Raw genomic sequence first — 17,363 nt, forward strand, 5'->3', positions numbered from 1 at the left:
CGACCTGCGCCCTGGGGCTGCCGCCGCTCGCAAGGAAGGAACTTGTGGTGAGAGGAGCAGCAGGTGCAGGGCAGGAGCCCTTTCTGCCTGCAGTGCAAGGCAGCACCTTGCTTTACGGTTCTTCCAGGAGCTCATGCACACTCTATTCACTGGACTGGGCAGTGCAGAGGTGGGGCAGAGGCACAGGAGGCAGGGGAACTGGGCAGCCAGGAGTTGCACTCACCCTGGCATCCGTCACTTTGAACTCCCGGAGGATGTACTGCGGCATGTTGTACTCTGCCATCGGGTCCACCACGAAGTACTGGTACCGGGCAGAGCGCTCCGCAGGCCAGTACTGATGGCACTTCTCCTGTGGATGAAAAGCAGGGTGACACATTAGCACTGATAAGCTGCTGCTCTGCCCTTCTGCCCCCTGGGAGCAAATGTGGCTGTAGGGCCACAGGACATGCCACCGGCGGGGCTGGCCTGGAGCGGCTGGTGCTGGGGCGAGGTGAGAGGTTGTGTCCACAGGCAGCAGGAACACAGCCCCCTTCTACCCCCAGCAGGGTTCGTACCCGGCCCATCTCGCGCAGCTTTGTCAACATCACCACGATGGTGGAGTTGTGCTCCCAGAGCATCCGCCAGAAATCCTCCGTGGTCTCGGCCAGCGGTCCCTGTGTGGCGATGTAGGCCTTCTGCTGCCTGTGACAAACACAAAGGTGCTCAGACCAGCTCTCGGGCCATGGGCAGCAGCTGCTCCCGGGGGCTGGTGGGCTGGGAGAGCTGGAGACAGGGGCCCCATGCAGCAGGGAGGAAAGCCGACAAAGTAGCTGCAGAAGGCAGGTCTCTAGGAGTAGTCATGGACTTTGTGGGGGAAATAAGACTGCCCAGCACACGTCTTCTAAGCACTCTCCGTGGATGCAGTAAGCACCACCAGGTGTGTGATCCAGAAAGGCTGCTAGTCCTTGCTGGGGTGATAGTGTCCCCAGCCAGTCCCTTGCTGCTGCCCGTCCCCGATGCTGCTGCAGTGAGAGCCTTCTGGGTACCCGGGTACACACAAGCAGGCTGCCAGCACCCACCCGGGCTGGAGCAAAAGGCTGTGCTTGGGGACAATCCCAGTAGCATCCCCAGGTTCCTGCACTTTTTTCTTTCTGCAGCACTCACCACCCCTCCCGTCACATGGGGACACCCAGAGCAACTTAACCAGGTCACCCGGATCACGCACACCAGCTAATAACTAGGGCAGCGTGGAAATGGCGAGTACCGTTTTGCCAACTTCTCTGCAGCTTCCGAGATTGCCCTCGGTTCCACTGCAAACCAGGGCGTCTCTCAAAATGTCCCTGCCTGCCTGGCGCCCACCCGTGGAGCTTTGGACTCTGAGCAGGGCCGGCTCCGCAGCGTGTGGGTTCCTTGGCCACCCGCGGAGACACCGTGTGGCTTCACCACGGCGGGGCGCCGGAGCCCGCGGGACTCGGGGCAGCATCCTCCTGTCCCGCATCTCATCACATCTCATCTCTCTGTCGGTGCTAAAAATTAATGAACGTGCTGCAGGACAGCTGAAACGTGCAGGATGGAGACGGGGGCTGCTTCAAGGTGGATTTATAAGGCATCATAAAGAGCAGGGAGTGGGAGTGTGGAATGAAACAAAAGAGCTAATAACGATGCAGCATCAGTGATGTCTGCAGGATCCTGGGCCAGCTGACCTCTTCAGATAATAGTGAGAAGGTTTCTCCGTTCAAAAGAAAGCACGGGAAGAGGTAACAGTGCTTCCTGGGGTTGGGGCAGGTAGCACATGAAATGGTACCACCTGCCGTGCTGGCAGCCCTCCCTCCGTAGCATCACCAAGGAGCAAAACCAGCATCGCTCTTCATCAGCTCTAAGCCAGGACAGAGCGGCTGCAGCTCGTCTGTCAGGCACGGAGCTGCTGGGGCGGGCGCGCAGGCAGGTGGCCACGTTAATGACACAGTGCTGGGTGGCTCAAAGCCACACAGGCAGGAAGGAGTGGAGGCTGCTCCGTGACACCTTCTCTCCAGCACCTTCATCCTTCCCCTTTACTCTGTCCCACCCTGAGGGAGCCTGGCTCACTGTGGGTTTGCTGTGTTGGGATGCTCCCCTTCTGCTCTCTGCCCGCTCTCACCTCCACGTAGCCTTTCCCCCTGGCAACCCTTCCTGGGCTCAGCTGGCCTGGCTGTACCAACGTCTGTTTCCTTTGGCATTGCCTGTCGCTCCTGGGACACCACCAGCCCGTAAGAAATGTTTGGGCAGAGCCAAACTGGAAAGGCACTCCTGCACCAGATGACCCTACTTCTCTGCACAGGATGGTGACAGGAATGAGCCTGGTTTGTACACCATTAGGATTTGATGTGGATCACTGTCCAGGGACTGGCTTGGAAGATGTGGCTGCTGAGCTGTTTCCCTGAATTCTCCTCTCCTAGCACTGAGCACCTGAAAATGTGACGCCAGCAGTTAGATACAGTATTATTGCCCCACTAGATCTCAAATTTGTGCTTTCTAAAAGGTATCCTGGGCAGCAGAACTGATGATGAGCTTCCCAGCAGCCCTGCCTGAGGATCCACAGACTCCCCTCAAATGAAGACAAGGGACAATGGGCTGCTGTCTGGATAAGTCACACAGTGCAAGCACACTTCTACCTCTGGTTGCTACAGCTCATGAGGTGGGGGCAGGTTTGTGTTAGATGCTGCAGATATAAAATACGTGCCAAGGGATGCCCACCAGAAGATCCTATAAACTTCTGCAGGAGGCAGCACAGCCTCCTCACCCAGCCATGTGGGCGTCTGTCTCCAGCAATACAAACCAGCCTGACAGCACTCACTCACTCACAGCCTTCACACACTGTAACTACACGCACTGGAGTGTCTGAGAAGATGGAAATAGATAAAATGCAAGTGATCCCCAGCCTACCTCCAGGCAGCCAGGACCAGTGCTTGGGAAAGAGAAGGCAGCTGTGCCCGAGTTCCCAAGGAGGCAGGACAGGCTGGCCCAGGCATCTCAAGTGGCCCTTACCTGTACCCATCTATGAAGCTGGCATTGATGTAATCGGAGCCCTCGACACCCCGGATGGGCTGCAGACAGACTCTCGTCAGCTCATATGGCATGATGTTCACGAGGCGGTTCTTGAACTTGTTGCACGGGAGGTTGGCACTGATGAAACGTGAGGTATGTGCTTTAGAGTTGGCCAGCAGCTGAAAGAGATGGAGGCATTTCAGAGCCCTGCTGGGGATGCAGTGGTCTGGGGGCAAAATCAGGCCGCTGGCAGCAGGGCACGTAGGAGTCCCTCTGGGCACACAGCCACGCTCTGACCCAGGGACAGCTGGTGGGGACCAGGCCTCTATGGACTGGACGAAGGGCTCTGTCATCACGTTTCAAGGAGACTGCGCCCGGCTGCTCTGTTTCACAGTCATCAGTCTGGTTTTCAGTGCTGTGACAGTCACCCTGCTTGCTCTTGCTGCTGGCTTTTGGTGCATGGCTGTAGGTGACAGCAGTGACCCACTGGAGTAGCCCCAAAGCCACCCACGGTGGAGTGGAGACCTAGAGCAGCTCTCTGACCCCACCAGGGGCAGAAGATGATGCTGTGCACCTTGCTGAACCAGGGACACACACTTGGTGGTGTCAGAGAAGGAGAGCTTTCCATTTTCCAACAACGTTTCACTATTTACTGCTCACCCCAGAAGAACCCAAGAAAAATGTGAGAATTGTGACAGTTTTAGGTAAAGAAGATCTATTTTGGATTACTGTAAGACATTTTATGGTTCTTTTTGAGTCCTGCAAACTGGAGTCACAGTAAATGTGTTTCTTAGATCTGCTGGCAGAGACATTTAAACAGAAGTCCTTCTTTTTTTTTCCCCCCCCTCCTTTTTATTTCTTCCCCCACCAACTCTCTCCAGCATCTCCAGGACCACCCTTCTCTGTGTGTGTGTGTGTGGCAGCTGATCCTTGGCAGAGGCTCCCTGCAGAAGGACAGAGTTGCTCTTTGGGGAGTGATGCAGCCATGTGAGGCCCTCCTGGACTCTGCTCCCTGGGGTTTCCCATGCAGTAGACACTGCCAGGGCACAGAGAGGGGCAAATTTTATTACTGTTCTAAAGAGATCCTTGGAGAAACAGCAAATTTTTGTCTTTCTTACAACAGAGTTGCTAGAGTTGAGCCTAATTCTGTGGCTCTCTTGAGGGATTTCTCAGGGCAGGTGTCACCATGAGATATTAATACAGCATGTTCTGCTGCCCCAAGCCCTGGACACCAGGAGCTCTGGTAACCATAGGACAGAGCTGCTCAGCTATTCCTAGTTTACATAAAAAAGTCAGTATTTTGCCTCTTCTGCTCCTTTGTCACTCGGAGGGAATCCCCAGGGTGAAGCTGTTTTGCTGCAGTTCATTTCACAGCCTGCACGGTCTGCTGCCTCCCTGCATGAGCTACATTCCCCTCTATGAGTTCACTGGACTAATGCACCTCATATGAGAATATGGGCGCTTACCAGAGCTCAATTCCATCTCCAAGGCTGTAATAAATATCTGCAATTGGCATTCGCAGATACAGACAGCAAAATGTGGGCTTGGCTTCTTAAAAACAGTGTGCCTTGAAACGCTGCCATCACCAATTCTAGACACCGAGGCTTGGTGTCGAGGTGGTTAAAAGATAACAGCACTGAAGAAATGAGACCAGAAATGTCTCACATATTTAAATTGGAGCCGTTTCCAGACAAGTTGTTCACAGTAACATCAATTATCACTAACACGATCTGCATCTGATTTCAGATGCAGCTCCTGCCGCACAGTGAACTTAGAGCAGAACGTGCTGCTGAGAACTGCACATCCATCTGCCTTTTATATCCTCCCCAGAAGCTGCCAATCCAGGGGGGACCGTGGCCGACACAAGCTTTACAATTCAAATGTATTTTAAATCGCTGCCTACCTGGTTTAGAAACACACAAAAGAATAACCGACCGCAATGATCCACGACTCTCCTTTCCCAACCCCAAGACGAGTGACCCGGTGGGGCTGCGGGAGCAGAGACAGGGTCCTGGGGAAAGGGGGTGCTGGGGCTCTAACACCAACCTTGAATTCCAGCTCCATCGCAGTCACGCTCTCGCCTGGTGGCACCTGGGTCAGCTTCTGGATGTGAGCGAAGAGGTTGCGTGCAGGCACCTCGGTATTGCCACATGTGGCTGCCTCCAGCAAGGCCTCGTGGATGAAGATGTACTGGTCCTCTGTCTGCACCATGTAGTTGCGCTGAGAGCGCATGCACGTCACGTGGCCGTAGATGTCCACGGTCTTCTCGTGCTTCATCCGCTCCAGCATGGCATCAATGACAATGAAGCAACCGGTTCGGCCCACGCCAGCACTACGGGAACAAAGCACATGGCCTGAAATGACACTCTGTCCTGCAGATCCCACGCCAGCTCTGCTCTTGCTTAAGAGAGCACCCAGACCTAGAGTGCATAAAAGGGGAGCAAAGGCTGTTCCCCACACCAAGGGCTGGCAAGCTGAGCCCCAAACAAGAGGTGATGGGAGGAGTGGGGCAGAGATGCACTGGAGAATGTGGGAGGCTACTGAGCTCTTCTGTTGTCCCCTTTCACTGATGGAGCAGAAAGGACACGGGTGTCACTCTGCCAGTGCCCGGGTGGCTGGCAGCACCTCCACAAGGGAAGGAGAACTGTGTTTAACACGCAGGAGAGTGACAGCGTACATGTGCTTGAAGTCAGACCTGAAGTCCAGGCTGGGCCCCAGCACCAGTGAAGTGAGTAATTTCAAGCCTGCTTGTCCCCCAACTTGGGTCAGTGTTTCCTAACCCATAAAACCAGGACTGCCAGCCTGAGAGGGGAAAGCAGAAAAGGGAGGTCACGTATATATCCTGAGCCCATTGCTCAGGTACTGGTTGCCTCTCCATGTCTGTTGGAAGAGCAGTAGCAATCCCCAAACTACTCACCCTGAGAGCACCCTGAGAACAACAGACATGCTGTCATTGACATGTAAATACAGGCTAAGAAAGGGAGCTAGACATTTCCTCATTTATGGTGCAAGTCAGATCCTTAACAGGACTTTAATACAGCTTGTTTGTGTGTTAATTATACCCTACTCCCATCTGAAACAGAGCATGAAAGAAGAGCATTAAACACTGCTGGTGAGGCGTATACTGGAACAGCAATGATGGAGTGGTTTGTTCAGTAATAGTCCCCACTTGGCTGGTACAGATAAATCTTGCCCGGATAAGATGCTGAGCCTTGGTAGACTAATATTTTGCTTAAAAAGCTCCCTTTCTACCCTGCAAGAGAGTTTTACTGTAAATACTACATATGAATGTTTGTAGAGGGCACTGCATGTGTGTCTGTCAACAACGTGCCTCTGAAAATTATCACCTACTTATGCTGGGCACAGATCACTTCATTTTTAAAGGGTACTTGCAGTTTTGCTGGGAAAAAGTGTTTTCTGAGGCTCTCCATAAAGCAGTGCTGTTTAACCTGACAGAGCAGTGGCAATACAAGCGTCACCACTACATCACCACTGCTTGTTGCTGTCCCGTTCCCAGCCCAAGCACGCAGTGCAGGTTATGCTACTGTGAAAGCTTCCCTGCAGGAACAGAAGATTCCACTTTTAGCTGGACAGGTTAAAGCTCCTGCAGCCAGAAGACACGTGCCCAGGTGTGGCTTCACGAACACACAGTCCTACCTGCAATGGACAACCATGGGCCCAGCATCTGGTGGATTACAGGCCTTGACCCGTCGCAGGAAAGCTAAGATCGGGGTGGGGTATTCTGGCACCCCGTGATCGGGCCAAGCCATGAACTGGAATTGCCGCAGCTCTCGCTTCTCGCTGGAGCCATTCTGTTGAAGACAAAAAGGAGTTGTTTTGCATTAGAACACTCTCGTCCTGGGATGAGAACCCACCGATGGGGTAACAAGGTACCCAGCTGGCTGGGTAACAACAGGCACATGATGCTGCATGTGATCATGCATGTATTGGGCTTTTGCCACTGAACAATGGAAGGCAAAATGCAGGCTTCTTGCAGGACTTCTGTACACAGACACTCTGTGGAAAGCCAGCTGATAGAGAAAGCAGGCCAGCTCTGTGGGAATGGAGCAGACAGGAGCAGAAAGGAAGGTTCTGCACAGCATGGGGTCACTACCCATGTACTTGCTGCACATTCAGGGAAACACTGGCATTGGGCATGGAAAGGCCACAGCAGCCAGTTCCCTCCCTTCTCCTCCTCTCCATTGTGGGTCTCTGTGATGGCTGATCAGCCCACGTCCACAGAGTCCGCCCTGCTCCTGTCTCCTCGTGGCCGAGCAACCTGTATGCAGCCATGCCCTGGGACTGCCTGGGTCACTGCTAGGGGTGAGACGCCTTCCTGGGGCGCGAGTGTGTCCCCATCGCGTGCTGCCGGGCTCTCTCTGCCGGCGTGGCCCAGACTCAGTTGCACACAGAGGCAGCCCCGCTGCAAAGCCCGTTTACATTGCTGTGACACAGCGCTGCTAGCGCTGCCCCCAGGGATTTCCAAACACTAATGAGGTACACAGCAGGCAGCAGAGAAGGGCACACACACACGTCAGCACGCCCCCTCCATTTGCATTATTGGTGACAGGAGTGCTAAAAATTCTCTGCTTCCCATGTCGTCCCTCTAATGGGAGGACAGCTGTTACATGCACATTTTCCAGAGGCAAGCCTGGCTCCCACTCTTGGGCCCATCAGAAGGTCTGCATACGTAGAGGTACCCTGGCCAAAATCCAGTGGTGGCCAGATACACAACCTGCAGCTGGTGTCCCACTGCAGCCCAGCTGTGAGAAACAGTCCGCGTGCGGACCTGCCACACGCTTGGCCAAGCCACAGACAGCGGCATCGGGGAGCGGCTCTGCATAGAATCATAGAATTGTATCAGCCTAGATCATCGAGCCCAGCAGGCACAGCCCAGCCAGCACCATACCTTGTACAGTGCAAAGGTGCGGACGGTGTAGGTCGCCAGCTCGACTGTGTCCAACAGGGTCACCTGGATCATCCCATAGGTTTCCGTACCCCGGCTTGGCCAGTACTGGTCACACTTTACCTGCGGGGAGGAGAGGAGAAAGGGTCAGTGCTCGGTTGCTGGCTCGGGCATTTGGGGTGAGGAACAGGGCTCTGCCCTTCAAAGGGTAAACACAGAAAAGAGTCACTGTGCAGGGGCGCCCCAGACACCCAGGTTTCCTTCTCCTGAGGCATCCCAATCCCCAGCAGAAAGGCAGCACACCGTGGGCTCCTTTCTACAAGAGTCATATGCAAAGAGGGATTTTTTTTTTTCCTCCTGGAGCCACTAGTGCGGAGCAGAGAAGGGGCCAGGCCACCAGACACAGCAGCAAGAGCAGCACCAAGTATGAAGTCAGTGTGAAGCTATCGCTAGCAGTGACCTGTGCCTGTCATCGTTTTTCTTCTCTGCCTCCTGTTTGGGTCTCTGAGGCTGCACTTGAAGCATGCCCCTGCCTGAGAGCCACCTGGGTAGAGAGAAGGTCAGCAGCTGTGGCTTGGTGGGAGGAGAGCTGGTGAGGCAGAGCAGGGCAAGAAGTGGTTTCTCTGGTACGGCTCTGCTCAAAGCGCAGCTGAGGTGAGGGAGATCCAGTCTCCTCACCAGCTCCCTGCTATCCCAGCCCAAAGTCCTCGACCCACAGCATGAAGCCGAGACAGGACACCGGCGTGAGTCCAGCGTGATACACAACAATACAACAGGCAGTAGCCTTCTCCTTTACACCTCTAGTCCCCAGGGCTGACCCTGTTACCCTTTCTGCATTGCTGTAGACTCAAGTGCATTGAGCATCCCCAAGAGATGCCTACCTGCCCTTCTGGTAGGCAGGGAATCCCTGGAATTCTATGTCTTCCAGGTGTTTTAAGAACTGCTCCACAGAAAAGCACAGATACCAGCTCAGACAGACACAACTTGTCCTCCACTTGTCAGAAGACATGGGCTGTGGCCAAACCACCCCTTCTGCCCCTTTCTGCAGTCAGCACTGTCCCATCACATAAATACTGCTGCTCCCTAGAGACCCCGTGCCCTACAGCATCCTTTATCTTCCCCTCTCAACTCTGCAGCCAGAGCACTTGGAGCTCCTGGGCACAGTTTCTGCTGCAGCCCGTTTGGCAGAGAGCTCTAACACTTCCCCAGGGCCCATCCCTCTGCTCCCTTCACCTCCCTGTGCATTCCTCCCTGCTCACCTGCTGATTCCCTCCTCTTCACTGCTCAGCATTTGCAAACTACTGCTCTAGTTTTGTTCTCTCCAGTCCCTATTTAATTCAGCACCCTGAGCATCCCTGTTTCATCTGGCACCCAGGTCTCCTCCCACCCCAGGGAGCCACAGTGCCTGGCTGACAGGAGGAAAACTTCATTCCCACCCATGTGCACAGCACTGGAAATGGTTTCCTGCCCTAGGAGAGAAGAGTGAATGGAAGATCATCTGTGCTTGTCAAGGAATAGTAAACTTAATTATTAGCTGAGCATGTTTACGGGGGAATGTGTGCGAAGGGAAACAACAGGCTTAATTAAAAATCAATGAAGTTCTGCCTTTTAATTGAAGGCACTCTACGCAGGGTGAGGCTTGTGAGAGCTAAGAGCCCTCACCCTGCACTCTGGCTGCTGGAGTGCGGCAACCTGGGGTCAGAGCGATGCATCTGTTCCTGCTTTTCTGGGGCTGCTCTCGGTAAGTTCTGCCTGGAGCAAGGGTGACCTGACAGGGCACTGCAGGTGCCCGCATGCCCAGAGCAGCTCTGCTGCCTCCTGCCCAGGCCCTCCTGCTGTTCAGGCTGCCGCGTTGCCTTGGGTCTGTGCTCCCGGCGCGGCAGGCCCTGCACAAATCTCCAAAGACACCTCTTCCTCGCTCAGCAAGAGCAGCCCGTTATTTTACACTGACTAGCTGCAGAGCGAACAACTCAGAGGTCACAAACCTTATTTCACGGCTAAACTGATCCTGTCCTCGCAAGCGTGAGGCAGCCACACCTCTGGCCACCTGAGTTTGCCTTGCCTGGCTTGGGCATGGCGTGACCCCTCTCTAAAGGAGCAGAGGGCAGAATGGCTTCCTGAAAACACTGGGGACAGCTGCTTGCTGGGCTGCCCTCGGTGTGGTTGGCAGGGGATGTTTCAGGGGAGCAGCACAGCACGTGCCCATGTCCGAGCCCACACCTTGGGGAGAGCAGTCCCCTCCTGCCACCCACATGCTACAGGGCTCTGCGTGCTCGAGCACAAAACAAACTTCAGAGGAGTTCCCTGTACAGGATAATAGCAGCGCCTGGGCTGGTAATTGAAAATTATTTATTCATGACCAGATAAGAGTCAGTCACATTTTCTGCCAAATTTACCCATAATGTTTATGCCCCATTTTCAAGCTCTGTAAATTTTATGCTGAAGCCGATGCACTGTGGCTCTAAAGCAGATAAGAGATGTTTTCTTCTGGCAGCGCTTGCTTCTCATTAACTTAAGGAGCACACTAATGTCCTGAACAGCCATTTACTGCGGCTTTGCTGAGTAGTTCCTGTCCCTCCCCTTTGACACCCTGTGCCCAAGAGCAGCCGGGCACCTCTCCTCAGCTTGAGAGCTGTGCTCTGCTCCCGGCCCTGCTTGCAAGCGCCAGATGGCATCGCTGCCAGCCAGAGAGCTGGAGCGGTCCGTGGCTGCCAGGCCCCTCTTCCCCAGAGCCCTTGAGCACCAGCCTCTTTGCAAGAAGTGCTGGGGGAGATCACACCCCAACGACGGCTGCTTGGTGCTCTGGGCTGGGAGAGAACAAGCCACGCCGCTGCTCTGGGAGACCTCGTTCTGCTGGGCTCCTGGGGATAGCCCAGAGTAGGAGAAATCCTGCTTTAATACCTTTCTCGTGCAACACACCCCGTCTGGAACACAGCACACTCGAAACTTCAGGAAAGCTAATCTACAATGTGTGTTTTTGAACTGCCATCAAATGATTCTGAAACTGATTGTAAAGCTTTGAAGGCAGCTAAATTGCACAATCCAACCATTTCTATCCTTTATGTGCCTCTCGCTTTGTGAAAACATGAAAAAGGGAGGATGATTTGGACCATCAAGCCAGCTGAAATTGCAGACCATAAAAGCTGATGCTCTTTAAAGATTTTTTCCTCCTGCAGCTCAGGAGCCCTTTAAAGCAGTGTCACCCCTACAGGGCTGCAAAGCTGCTGCTGGTCCCAGTCAGCTTATCTACACACAGCACTGCTGAGGGGGACTGGGGAAGTTCGTTTGGGAAGGCAGCACAGCCTGCTTTGTGCTGGGCAACTCGCCATGTGGCCCTGCTGCCCACCCCAGGCTCTGCAGCTGGAGAGACAGCCCTGTGCCCCTGCCGAAGCCCCTGAGCAAGGGGACTTTCAAGCAAGGTCACCCGTGGGTAACGCTGTGACACCACGTGACTGCCTGGAGAAGTGCTGTCCCACAGCAGCGTGAACATCAGTGGGCAGCAAAGCTGCAGGGACCCAACGGACTGCATCAGATGATGTTTGAAGGCTTCGGAGTGGAGTAAACTATAAAATAGTGACTCATGCTGAAAACTGCGAGTAATGAGCAGTGACCAGGATCTTCCTTGGTCCCAAAAAGGTGTGGTCCTGAGTGAGCTTTAGCCATCACCAAAGGGACATGAGGAAAAGCAGCACAGGAAGGCAGCTGAAAGTCATCCTGCCTTGGAAAATGCTGAAGAAGCCAACAAAAACCCCTGAGAAAATAACCTACTGCAAAAACTCACATCCCAGCTCCCCACCAGGGCCCTCCTGTGAGTGGGTGCCTGAGGGTCCAGCACACATGCTCAGGAAGCTCTTGCTGTGCAGGACTGGTTCGGCTCAGGAGCGGACGGGGCTTCCTCATTGCCTCCCCTGGCAACCTGCCCCTCCTGCAGTGCCCGAGAAACTGCCCATTTCTCATTAGTGCTGGGGATGTGCCAAAGAGCCAGCAGGGCAGGGGCAGGCAGTGCTGGTGGAGCAAATGCTGGGGTCTGGGTCCAGTTGGGTCAGCCTAGAGCCCCTGGGCAGCACATCCTGGCAAGTAGGCTACCTGCAGCTTCTGTGAGGGCTCTGGTCATCCCCTGCCCATTACATGGACTCAGAGTGTCCATCCTGTCACCAAAGGCCTGACCACACACACCGTGTTTGGGACAGCAACCAATATTGCAGGAGGTAAGTGCAGGATGACACGACAGGGAGCGTGCTGGGGGGAGATAACACAGGGCTCAGCAGAAGAGGCATCTCAGGCAAAGACAAGTGCCTGTGGGGTCAAAGGAAGCCCGTTATCTTCCAGAAGCACGTACCTTGGAGTGCCTTCCTGTAACTAAGCAGCCCAGAGTTAAGTGAGTCAGGACTTCAGGCATGGATTTACTTGGCAACCTAAAAGGGCTTCTCCTTGTACTTCAAATACATGCTCCATCACTGAAATGTGAAGCTGCCAAAAAATCCCCATACAACCTGCAGCTGGTGGATCCGCAGCTTCTGCTCTTGCTTAGGCCACGTGCTGAGCCCGGAGCCACAGGATGGGCCAGGTTAATTTACCTCCCTGTTTGGGCTGGGGTGGGTGACGTTGGACAGAGCAGGCAGGGCTGCGCAGTGGGAAGCCCAGTGCAAAGCTGGGGTTGCATCTCTAGAGGCAGCTCGTCTCCAAGGAACACTGTTTTCGGCTGCAGCCTGGAGGGCATTTGTAGAGCTGGGGAAGCCCATGAGCAAAGCCTATTTTCACACTTGCAGGAAAAGCAGAACTGTTTTGCTATGGTGATGGGTTGTTCCAGCTGCCTGGTCCCAGCCAGTGTGGGCTAGGACACCCCTGCGAGCATTTCAGTGCTAAAGCTTTGAAACGGAGGGAGAGCATGCAGGTGAAAGTTTTAACTAAATCCAAACTTGACAGTTTCTGTTTCTCAAGAACGAGCTTATTGGGCTAAAAATAACCAGTGTTTCACAGCTTGAGCACACAGCTCCTTCTCCTGCCGTTGGCATGGCAACACTAAAATATTCTGCAAGTACAAATGCTCATCACTAACATTTTACTTTTAGGAACAAACTAAATCAGGAGAGGCAAACGCTGCCTCCTGCTTGGGCAGGCTTTGCCCAAAGGGTGCATCTGGGCATGGGAGCACTTCGGTCATGGCTTTTGAACTCCTGCTTCAGGGGCTGAATAAAAATGATTGTCACAAGACACCATAAGCATCATCTGCAGAGAGGCCCCTGCTCCCTCCTCTCCACCTCACGCCTTCCCCACGGTTTGCAGGCAGCTTTGCATTTATTACATCAGAATATCTAATCTTTGCAGTATGAGCTGATTGCTTATACATGTTGTCATTGGACAAAGCACAAATTAGTCCTGTTGTTGCAATGAGACTCTGTCAGCCATTCCCCTCCGTTGCCAGAGACACCAGGGTCCTGTTAGGCTGCAGGATGTGCTGCTGATATCACCCACCCGTTGCAGCTTCTCAGCTTCTGGGATGCAGCCCCCAGGCTTTCATGGACTGTCAACACTCCCCATCTCAGAGCTTTCCTTTCTCCCTTTGGCAGGGAAAGGACAGCGCACGCAGACATCAAGACAGGGGTTAACAAGCAGCACAGTGACAGGCGGTTTTGCCACCCCTTTTGCCCCACAGGGACAATCTTACAAGGCATTTGTTGCTGTGGTGCCTGCAGTACTGAGCCACATCTCTGGACCTGCCTCTCCCTGGATGCCCTTACGCTGTAAAGGGTTCCCCTACCTATCTCCTAACCATCCCATGAGCTCCAGAAAAGAGAGGAAGCACACACTGTACCCTGGACTTCTCTTCCAGCCTGGTCATCATGACTATAGTTGCCGTTCTCTGTTCCCACACCATTCTCCAGAAGTCGCTGAGGGTTTCTGGCAGAGGTCCTTGTGTGGCGATGTAGGCGTTCTGCTTCCGATACCCATCGATGTAATTGGCATTGATGTAATCGCTGCCTGGGACCCCTGTGGAGAAAAGAGGGTGAAATATTACTCCAGCAGCAGCCCAGAACCCTCTGCCTGGCCCTGCAGGCACCGGAAGAGGCTGACATGTTCACAAAGCTCCTGACAAGTCTCCTTTACAGGGTGATGCCAGAATCTCTCCCAGGGACCCTGCAAAGGACAGGGATGGTGCCTGAACAAAGAAGAACCCTTTGTAACTCCCACATTAATGCAACAAGCAGGCAGGCAGCACCACAGCAGAGAGGCAGCTGCCACCCGCACACAAAGGGAAATTCACAGGCAGGAATATTGAGAAGCTCATTTGGCCCCAAGCAACTGATTGAAAAAATTGTCTTAAATTCACCAGCTATTTGTTACGGTCCTAGAGCACCTTTTAAAACTGAGGCTGCTTCATTAGCTGGTCTCTATTAGCAGGGCATGTCAGGCAGGGATGTCTTCCCTTCCCTCCTGCTGGGACAAGTGCCCCAGAAGAGCCAGAGACGTTCCTCCCACCACCACTGAAACCATCCTCAGTGTGAGACCCTCTTCTGCTGCCTCCTGACAGAGGCTCCTCCAGCTCCCACTTCAAGGAAACAACTTCCTCTTAAAGGCCTTTACAATGCAAACACACAGTTACTAAGATAAATGCGGCAAAGCAGGGGCCTGGGGCTGTGTTTCCAAACCCTGCTCAGCATGGGCTGCCCAGACTGCAGGGAGGGAAAGAAAAATCCTTGTCTCCCAAGAAAAGTGCATCTGCATTTCATTAGAAGAAGGAAATAAAGCTGGGGTTGTCTCTTCGCCCTTTTGTCCTGCAGAATTTTCTACAAGTCCCAGCAGTCTCAGCAGAAACAAAGTGCTGGTGGCTCAGGGGGAGCAGCAGCAGCTGGAGCGCAGCGGCCGGCTCCTTCGCCATGGGCGGCAGGGACCTGGCAGGGCGCTTTGGGAACGGTTCCCAGGAAGACACAGACACTACTTACAGCAACTGAGTCAGGCTGGAAGACAGGGATTCCACCATGTGCTCACCCCACAGCTGTCTTAACAGGCTTTACCCATGACTGGCCAGGCCTTTCGAATACCTGCATTGCTTAACAGGCCTTGCTGTGAGGGACCATTTGGACCCTCTCTTCCTCTGCAGTGGATAAGTAATGCATTAGCATTAGAAAATACTCTTCCATCCCAAGAAAAAGGATGCTAATGACTGCAGGGCTGCAAAAAGCCAGTCCCCAGTGTCTTCCCCAGGCAGGGGTGCACTGAATTAGCTGCATCTTCCTCAGCCCTCATTAGTGGGCTCAGTTCTGGTGTGCAGAGCTGGGTGCTGATTTATACAAAGTGTGAAGAGATGAGCCTGGGCTTCACCATCTGGGCTCTAGCTCCTCTGTGTGCAACAGGAAAGCAGGGGCAGCTCTGCAGAGCCCCTTCTCTCTTCAAGCCAGCCAGAACATACATTTTATCATGCTGACATTGGATCTACTTTGTGGTGTTTGCCCCTGCTTGACTGAGAATACAGAAAAAGATGATCCCCTGCTATAGCTGGGTTCAGCCCTTTGCTGAGGTGCCCGCTCTGGGGTTACTCTCACCATCGATGGAGGTCAGGATGACACGTGAGTGGTCATAGGCGATCACGTTTGCATAGCGGTTTTTCGGCTTATTCACTTCCAGGTTGGAGTTCTCCCAGGTGAACTGCTGCCCCGGATCAATGGACTGTGGAGAGAAAGAGATGGTGGGAGTCAGGAGTGGTTACAACACAGTGGGACACTTGGCACACAAGTGTTTCAGTCAGGAAATCTGCATCATCCTGCACACCCTCTCCCCAGGCCAGAGCAGCTCCCCTGGGTGTCCCCAACAGCAGCGTCAAGCCAGACCACACTGAAACCCAGAGGCCAGTGGGACCTGCCTCCTGTGACCTGCAGGCAAAGAGCCCCTGGCTAGGGCAGCCTGCTGCAGATGACTTTACTTCCACTTTCACTGTGTGCTTATCCTTTCCTCGGGAGCTACCCATCAGGAGAAATTTGGTTGTACGCCAGGACTCCAGAGAGACCTGACTGTGCAGTTCTTGACCTAGCAGTTTTATTAGCTATTGAACTGCAGTCTCCTGAAATATAGCAAGCCCTGGGTGTCTTGTGCCCCAGGAGCTTTGGGTATTAGTGTCCTGCAAGACAGCCTATGAGCTTTTGCCAGGGAAAAGTCATGAAAATTGATAGGTCACTATCCACTGCTCCAGCCACTTATGCAATGTAAACATCCCTCGTTTGAGTTAATAGAGTGACAAGGAACTATAAACCTGGAGAAGACACGTGGTTATAAATCTTGGCTGAAGGCCCACAGGCTGTGCAACTGCCTGAAAAGCATACATCCCGATCCCACCTGCGTCCTCGGCCTCACACACCCAATGCTTCTCCCGTGAGCCATGTGCTGGTGCACCTGGTACAGGGCTCCTCCTCAGCCACGCAGCCCCTTCCCAAAGCTTTTCTTGTCATCTTTGTCCATGCACAAAACAACGTGAGAAAGGACCATCCCCAACCCAAAGCACCCCTCTGAGATGGGATGACTTTTTTGTCTGAGAGATACATGAAGCTCCCAGATAAGACAGCTGCCTCATGCAGGGACTTGCTCTGCACATGCAGTCCTGGGCAAGCCCAGGGCAGGCAGCTAGAGCAGAAATCAATCATCTCATGAACCCCCTCCCCCTGAAACTACCAACACAGCCAAAGACATCTTAAAATCATGCTCCAGCTCAGGTTCCTTGAAGCTTTGCTGGCCCACAGGCCAAAATACTGAGGAAACAGGCCAGGGGGAGCACGGCACGTTATTCTCTCTGCAGGCATCTGCGTTCATCGCTTGGCAGAGAGCCACATCAGAAGGTTTCTCAGGCAGTAAAATGCCCGCAAATCTGTCAGCGCTGGATCAGCCAGGAGCAAAGGGCTGAGCCGGGAAGCACAGCTCCCCCACACTGAGTTGACCTGGACAACCCTCATGGTCCTTCTGCTCAGCCCCTTGCTGTGCGCAAGGTGACACCCATCACCGTCCCCTGCTCTCCTGCACTGCTGAGCAGGCACTTCCCAAGCAGCTGGCAGCGGGTGCAGGTCCCCAGCCACAGGCAGTGCCTGTATTGCTACGCCAGCCCCGAGGGCGCTGTGGCAGGCACAGGGCACAGGCCAGCGTTGTGCTGGGAGGCAGCGGCCTCTCTCCCCGCAGGAGCGGGCTGCCCGCAGGCAGAGGGGCCAGCGCCGACGAAAACGCAGAGGAGGATGTGACATCACCACGATGCTAATAGGTAGTTTGGGAAATGTAGGATGTAAATAGACATTTCCTACAGAAAACCTGTAATTTTCTATTATCAGTGTAATAAGCAGGCAGCAGCAGTGCTCAGAGGCGCTGCAGCAGGGATGGTGGGAGCGGAGACCACAAACACTGCTTCTGGCTGGAAACGCACCGGCCTGGCTGCCACGGCCCCTGTGCACTCCTCTGCCTGGGCACAAAGACATCC

At 53.9% G+C, this 17,363-nt stretch overlaps 1 protein-coding gene across 1 annotated transcript in view; it reads right to left on the reverse strand.

Moving 5' to 3' along the window:
- The window catches only part of PTPRF (protein tyrosine phosphatase, receptor type, F), a gene marked incomplete at its 5' end in the record, with an annotated part of 196,489 nt that overhangs the window by 1,783 nt on the left and 177,343 nt on the right, over positions 1 to 17,363 (reverse strand). Inside the window, 8 exon segments of the mRNA XM_009869044.1 lie at positions 224 to 349; positions 555 to 681; positions 3,004 to 3,182; positions 5,050 to 5,335; positions 6,661 to 6,815; positions 7,913 to 8,032; positions 13,725 to 13,900; positions 15,454 to 15,577. Coding sequence (XP_009867346.1) covers positions 224 to 349; positions 555 to 681; positions 3,004 to 3,182; positions 5,050 to 5,335; positions 6,661 to 6,815; positions 7,913 to 8,032; positions 13,725 to 13,900; positions 15,454 to 15,577 — 1,293 coding nt within the window.

The sequence above is a fragment of the Apaloderma vittatum genome, unplaced genomic scaffold (assembly GCF_000703405.1).
Source record: "Apaloderma vittatum isolate BGI_N311 unplaced genomic scaffold, ASM70340v1 scaffold735, whole genome shotgun sequence".
Classification (NCBI taxonomy): Eukaryota; Metazoa; Chordata; class Aves; order Trogoniformes; family Trogonidae; genus Apaloderma; species Apaloderma vittatum.